A 7,683-nucleotide genomic window follows, 5' to 3' on the forward strand; every position below is an offset into this window, starting at 1 on the left:
CCCTGCTTTATTGTCTATTTTAATCTAAATAAGGTCTTAATTTATTAAATGAACAGCGTGCTGTATTGAATTAAATGTGTACCTAGCAATTGAGACCACAAACACAACAGGAAAATGTTTAGTGAGTGAACAAATAAAGTAGAAATGGGGCTTTTTTCTTATAGACTTCCATACAGTCAGACTTTTTTTTGCAGCCAGAGGAGTCGCCCCCTGCTGGCTTTTAGAGAGAATGCAGATTTAAAGCACTTTTTAGGCGACTTTCATCATTTTTATGCAGTCTGATATGTAAAAAATCCTGCTACTGTAAATACTCATTCATAGCACCAAATGTGCATTATTCCGCTGGTGAAAATAGTCCCCAGCAACGGCAATATTTGCTTGTGTTTCAGTAATGTTTACTGTAAACTGCTGTGCCTAGTTGCATTATTAGGTTAGTTTTCTTATTATTTGTGACCATTTTTTGAAGGTGTGCACCTTCATCATAAAGAAATCTGCTTGAGAGAGGAGCTAACGAGAGCTGCAGCAAGTCATCAAATAGTTGTCAGTAACTTAATCAGGTTGAGTAATTTTTAAGCTTCTAAAATGTGAATATTTTCTGGTTTCTTTCCTCCTCTATGACAAATAAATAGAACTTAAATCAAGGGCTTATTGAGTCTTTATCAAAGTTGTTTCTGATTACAACAAAAAAAGGTAAAAGTGAGTATTTTTTGGGGGGGAAATTGGCAAAATTATCTGATATTAGCTTTTTAAATGTGCCATTTTCTGATTTCTTTCCTTGTCAATAATACTAAACTGAATATTTCTGTGTTGTGGAAAAAACATGGATTTTGAAGACGTCATCTTGGGCTTTTGGATACACATTTTTCATCATTTTCTGGAACATTATTGACCGAATAACTAATCAAACAATCCAAAAGAAAATAAAAATGTTAATAGATTAATCGACAATGAAAATAAAATTTTGTTACATGCATCTAAAACACTGTTGGTTTTGGCATCTTCCTGGAATTTTACGTATAGAATAATGATCTTGTCTGTCAACTATTCAGATGGGAAAAATTAGAAGAAAAACCGAAGAAGAGAAAACAACAGTTGTTTGCAGATGCTGCTGCTTTATACGTGACTTAATGACAGACAGTAATTGAAAGTGTGATTAATTGACAGTCATTTTTTTGCCTTTCACTCACACAAAGGTGAACATGGTGGTCAAAAGAGCAGAACGCCCACTTAAAGCTCTAAATTACATTTCCCAAACACATCTATGCTCCACACTGAATAAAACAAACCACAAATCATTCATAACCACAGTTTGACCCGAAGCCGAATCCCAGCTAAAGCCTCTGAGACCTTTTTCCCCTCCGTCGTCTTCCAACTTCCTCCTGCTTCGTCTTCCTCTGCAGCACATCCGTGTGGGCTGGGAGCAGCTGCTCACCACCATCGCCCGAACCATCAACGAGATCGAGAACCAGATCTTGACGAGAGACGCCAAAGGCATCAGCCAGGAGCAGCTGAACGAGTTCCGGGCCTCCTTCAACCACTTCGACAGGGTCAGTACTGAGTCACGGTGCAGACAGGAAGCCTCAGGCAGCGGGAGGTCTGTGGGTGGACTGCCGCTCATTCACTCACAGCTGGCTAGATGTGGTTTGTGGGGATTAGATGTGATGCTAAGTGAGACTGGAACAGAAGTGTTTCATGTTGCTGAAGGAGTAGTTTGAGGAGCAAGTTTGTCCACTTTCTTGCAGCTCCCATGTCTGTCTGTTGAATATGAAGCTAAAGCAGGCTGTTAGCTTAAAGTAAAAACTAGAAACAGAGAAATGAAATATGCATTCTAATTAGCATGTTGTATCTCAGCTTACTTGTTGCAAGGAGTTTGAACTGCAGGCAAACCAGCGGGAGCTTGACTCTTCCTAATGAGAAATGAGCTCCAAACACCTCAGAGAATCTAAATTTATCTTAAATATCAACAGTTTGCTATTCCTGCAAAGCATTTCTGCACATTTCTGTGTCTTAATCATCATGGATAATCGTGCATAAAATCAGGCTGTTATTAATGTATAATTCATGCATGTGGCTGATTTATCACTAATTCACTTTGATGAACATCTGCGTCATACAAAAAGCAAAAAAACACAAATTTTCCTTTTAAAAACACATGTATGAGTTAGATTGTTGTACTAGGTGACAGTAGCCTTTCATCTGTTTTCTTATTCTTATAAGTAATATTCTTATTACACAGGAATAATTATAAATAAAAATCTATTATAACTGTTTGGCGAGGATGCTAAGTGCTAAGCTAATCCATCTACTAGCTTCATATTTATTGTACAGACGTGAGACTTCTCCGGCAAGAAAGTAAATAAAAGTGGCTTCTAAAGTGGTTTTACTGCAGATTTATCTCATGATGTGTCACATATGTGGAGTATCAAGTTTGTCTTTTGCATATTCAGACTGAAGCTGCAAAGAGAAGAAGTTGAGGTGAGAATGTGACGTCCTGTAACGCTGCCTGAATTGTGGCTAACAGCAAACCTCGAATGATGCTTAAAACAGAAAACTGTGAGGAGAAAACAGCTGGTGTGTGAAATGCATCCGGGTGTGTTGTGGTTTTATCGCTTGGTTAAAAAGGATTCAAAGATCAGTGACATGGCATTTATCTTTACAGGTTCAAATGTTTTCAGGGAGAATCAGCTAAATGCTTTAATTATACATTAAGTGGAAAAGAGACAGATTTATGTTTTTATTTCTCTCCTCTTCCTCCACCATTAACTCCTACCTTCTCCTAGAGCTGCCCTGTTATTAATCACTACCAGAGGTCAGCAGTCAAAGCCCAGAGGAACTCAAATATGACCCTGGACTTGCTTTTTTCCACATATTTTATGAAGATTAAGTCATTACGCTTTAAGGCTTTCTGTTTAACATCTGTTGGTGAACATGAGGTGAACCTGTATCGAGCTGAAGCACCAGCATTCTCATATTTTGTGAGTTTATTACAGGAAAAAAAAAGTTTAAACTGTAGAAGAGGTTGTCAGAAAGTTTTTAACTCTCACTTCGATTTGTTATTCAGTTGGTTTATTCATTCATAGACATTTCATCCGTAACAGTTTGATAATCATTTCAGTAATTTATCAAGCAAAAATGTCATGTCTTTGTTGGTTTTGGCATCTCAAATATGAGGCTTTTCCACATGTTTCAGGGTTAATGAAACTTACAATTGAAGCTGACTATCTTTGACAAATTATAATAGACAGTTTTCTTAATTTATACCAAAACTAATTAGCATATAAAACAATGATGAATACAAAAACACTGTTGGTTGAACTGGCTACACTTCACCGGTTACAGCTTCTTAAATGGGAATAGCTGATGTTTTTCTTTATATTCTATGATAATAAACTGAATTATTTAGGTTTTCAGCTGCTGGTCAGACAAAACAACACATTTTATCTAATTATCTTAGACCCTTGAGACTTATGATTGACATTTATTATTACTTTCTGGCATTTTAGAGGCCAACAAATGAATTTAGTAACTGATTAACTGATAATGACACTGGTCTTTAGTTGCAGACCAAATGTCCTGTATGGGAGAATAAATGTGATTCTAAATGTATGGTTATCAGAAAGTATTTAATTCCCACTTTAATTTGTTGTAACAGTTAGTTGATTAATTAGTGTGTTCATTTACAAAGAGCTCAACAATAACAGTCTAATAATTATCTGAGTAATTTATCAAGCAACAATGTCAAACATTTGCTGGATTTAACATAAATAGAGGACTTTTCACCGTGGATTATTATCCTACATGAAGACTTTTAGGGTTTTTTTAAGGGCATCAGTGATTGTTTAATTAATCAAAAGCTAAGTATTTGATAAATATTTGTTTTCATCATTGATATTTGATAAAAATGTAATTGTCGTTAATTATTTACAGTCAGTTAAGTATTTTTAAAAGCCAAACTGGCTGGAATACAGCTTCTGAAAGTTGATGTTTTTCTTTATATTCTGTGACATTAAACTGAATTAGCTTCAGTTTTAGATGGCAGGGCAGAGAAAGCAAGACATTTTATTTATTTATTGATTAATTGTACTTTAGCATCTCCATATTATTTGATTTATAGTGAAATATTTTAGGGTTTCAAAAGCCAAACTGGTTCAACTTCACTGGGTACGGCTTTAAATGGGAATAAATATTTTTTTCTTTATATTCTGTGAAATCAGTTTAATATGTTTAAGTTTGAGGCTGCTGGTCAGACTACACAGGACATTTTCTGATATTATCTTAGACTGTTTGGACTTATTATTTACCATCCTTTGTTTGGCAGACAAAGTTATTTATTAGGCCTTTAGTTACCTTTTAGTTTATATCTGTGCATGTACATTGATGGGAAAGAGTCTGTGATTCTAAATGTGAGATGTTTTTAACTGAGCATTTTCTTTGACGGTACAAACAAGGGTAAAGATGTGCTTTTCCTCGTAATAACAGCAGATGTTGTGTTGTTAAGTACGTGTGCCATCGACGATATGAATCACTCCACCAGGCCCCAGTAGTCTGCCTGTACACTGCACATTAACGCCTCTGAATGCCCCCCAGCATGGCAGCTCTGCTGCCACCGTGTGTTCACCTGCAGATCCTAATCAATTTGCACTGTGTTCTCTGTTCTCTATCTCTGATGCATGACCACCCCCCCACCCCACCTCACCCTTCACCCCCTCCTCACCTCGTCCTGCTCCCCACCCACCTGTGCATGGTGCACTCCCTCCACCGTCCTCCTCCTCCTCCTCCACCTTCACCACCTCACCTCACCTCACCCTCCTCCCCCACCGTCACTGACACGCTGTATGTTGCTGCATGGCCCCCGACGCCTCGCCTGCCACTGGCCTCCCACCCCCCAGGACCACTCGGGCACTCTGGGCGCAGAGGAGTTCAAGGCCTGCCTGATCAGCCTGGGCTTCGATATCGCCAACGATGCACAGGTACTTAGTCGTAGCGCTGCGGTGAGAAGTTTAACTGGTGTTTTTTTTTGTTTGTTTTTCCTTTCGTACTTGTTTCCCCCTTTATACTTCCAACCCTCCCCCCCTATTCTTTCCTCTCCTGGTCTAAATATTCCTTCGTGATTTCCTTGCAACGTCCCCATAACGGAACGTTGCGGGTCTCCTCCTTAACTCTCCTCTTTGTTCGTCCTCTGTGACCTCCTCCGCTGTCCTTCCCCTCCGTCTCTCCTCTCCTGCTGGTTTCGTTTGCTGACCTTGTAGAAGAGAACAGGAATCATGGATGCTGAAGACTTCAAAACCTGCCTTATCTCCGTGGGTTACAACCTGGTAAAGCCTCGAGCTCCCTTCAAGTATGAACGTTTGTGTGTGTGTGGTTTGCAACACCAGTAGGAGATGGTAATCACTAGATGGGAATCAATGCAGCCGATTTATCAGCACAGTTCATTTCCCATTGATTTCATTAGAATTCACTCTGATGGAGGATTTTCACTCCCAGCAGCACCTCACTGAGCTACATTAGAGATGAAATATTTAATATCTTTGTATGCAAGGTGTGAGAGATGTTGCCGTGTTGTTGTGGTGCGTTGCCGTGGGGACTGTCACCATGGCGACCGAGCTTCACCGCGTTTCCTCTGTGCTGCTGCTCTGCCAGGGTGAAAACGAGTTCTCCCGCATCATGAGCATAGTGGATCCCAACAGGATGGGCATCGTCACCTTCCAGGCCTTCATCGACTTCATGTCCCGCGAGACGGCGGACACGGACACCGCCGACCAGGTCATGGCCTCCTTCAAGGTCCTGGCGGGCGATAAGGTACCGAATCACGTCAAAGAACAGTGATAGTGAAGCACAGGTGTGGGTGAAGCTGCGTTTTGTAAACAGATTAATATTTAATACGCTTTAGGATCGAAATAGAGGCATTAAAAGCAGCAGTAGTCAATGTTTTTACACTAAGAGTGGATGGTATGACTGCTTTTATGTGAAGGACACAGGGAATTATCAGCTCTGTGGAGCATTATACTGTCCTCCAGCTCATTGTTTGGGCTTTCCAGCTCACAATTTATATAGTTTTGGTTCACTCTGTTTCTGTCAGGCAGTAAAACTCACCGTGCATGACCTCCGAACACCAGACAGACTGGTGAAGGCAATGAAGCCTTTCACATCTAAAGAGTCACATATTTCCCTCAGCATTGGTTGGAGAACAAAACAAACTACAAGGAGGCTGAATAAAAATATCAGGAGGCCTGAAACGTGGCAGCATGAATGCTAATGTGGCTTCAGAGCTGCTGCAGTCGTAAAAAGTTTTCTGTTTGCTTTCAGTTCAACCATATCAGCCTAAAGGATCAGAAATTATGACTGATTCTGAGTGGGATCTGCAATAAAATGACATTATAATCTTTTGAATTCACTAATAGAATATTCAGAATATTCTCAGTACAGACTGCTGCACTTCAGATTTAGCTCTTACTTCCCTGTGTAAAGAAAGTTATTGATATCAGCTGCTAGTCTGTTCTAACAGAATGTAATCTGGTTCTTCTCCTCTTCTGTAGAACTACATCTTAGCCGACGAGCTTCGCCGTGAGCTTCCTCCAGACCAGGCTGATTACTGCATCGCCCGCATGGCGCCCTACTGCGGCCCGGACGCCGTTCCCGGAGCCCTCGACTACATGTCCTTCTCCACGGCTCTGTACGGGGAGAGCGACCTCTGAACATTGACCCTGATTGGGACCACCAGCCTACCTGCTCCGATCACCGCCACGTTCCTCCGACCGCCCGTCACTACACTCTGTCCTACTACGCTCATGTTTTTGTACGTCTCTGGCCTTATCTTTTGTGTCGTTACCCTCCTCTGTCTCCTCCCCCGCCTCCCCTCTCAGCCTCCTCACCTCCCTCACACTCTGTCTCGGTTGTACTTGCTTCCCACGCAATGCAGCAGCTCTCCAAGGTTTACAAAGAGGGAGAGACAAAAGAAAAAAAACATTTGTTTCTGTTTTTATTTTTCTTGTCGTCATTGTTTTTTCTTCATAAAAAATGAATAAAGTTAACATATTTTATTATACTGAACAAAAAAAGGTATTTTTCTTCACCTGATTGAAAATAAGAGACAAAAATTGTAATAAAGAAAAATTGCTATACTTCCTCTTCTAATTCTCTGTCTGCTGCAGGGATCCTCGGTGGCTTTTTGATAGATTTACTTTTGCGTTTCACTGACTCTACTTGAAATTTTTATAAAAGTAAGCGCATATGTCATCAAACTGTCTGTATAAATGCACACACTACCGTTTAAGAGTTTGTGGTCACCCAGACAATTTCATGTTTTCCATGAAAACTCACACTTTTATTCATGCACTAACATAATTGTACAAGAGTCTTCCAATCATCAATGAGCCTTTCAACACCATTAGCTAACACAATTCTTAACAATTCATTATGATCATCATTTTTATTATTGTTTACAGTTCTGTTCAGTTGCAGGAAATAACTAGTTAAATCACACAAAAAAAATATTTATTTGCATGCTAACCACAAAGCAACAGCAAATGATAATAATAATATAATAATAGGGCTGCAGAGTGGTGTAGTGGTTAGCACTTTTGCCTTGCAGCAAGAAGATCCCCGGTTCAAATCCCGGCCTGGGCCTGGGATCTTTCTGCATGGAGTTTGCATGTTCTCCCTGTGCATGCATGGGTTTTCTCC

General features: G+C 40.0%; 1 protein-coding gene across 7 annotated transcripts in view; it reads left to right on the plus strand.

Annotated features, from left to right (window-relative positions):
- Positions 1–7,121, plus strand: part of actn1 (actinin, alpha 1) — a 79,917-nt gene extending 72,796 nt beyond the window's left edge. For 2 of the 7 annotated variants that reach the window (XM_022197093.2, XM_022197094.2), the window contains exons 18-22: positions 1,401–1,547; positions 4,890–4,970; positions 5,250–5,315; positions 5,641–5,799; positions 6,537–7,121. In XM_022197093.2, the coding sequence (XP_022052785.1) occupies positions 1,401–1,547; positions 4,890–4,970; positions 5,250–5,315; positions 5,641–5,799; positions 6,537–6,695 (612 nt within the window). In that variant the 3' untranslated portion in view covers positions 6,696–7,121. Of the gene's footprint in view, positions 1–1,400; positions 1,548–4,889; positions 5,800–6,536 lie in introns of those variants that run through there. The other 5 variants (XM_022197096.2, XM_022197097.2, XM_022197095.2 and 2 more) reach the window with 4 other exon arrangements.
- Positions 7,122–7,683: the final 562 nt, after the last annotated feature.

This window comes from Acanthochromis polyacanthus, chromosome 1 (assembly GCF_021347895.1).
Source record: "Acanthochromis polyacanthus isolate Apoly-LR-REF ecotype Palm Island chromosome 1, KAUST_Apoly_ChrSc, whole genome shotgun sequence".
Lineage (NCBI taxonomy): Eukaryota > Metazoa > Chordata > Actinopteri > Pomacentridae > Acanthochromis > Acanthochromis polyacanthus.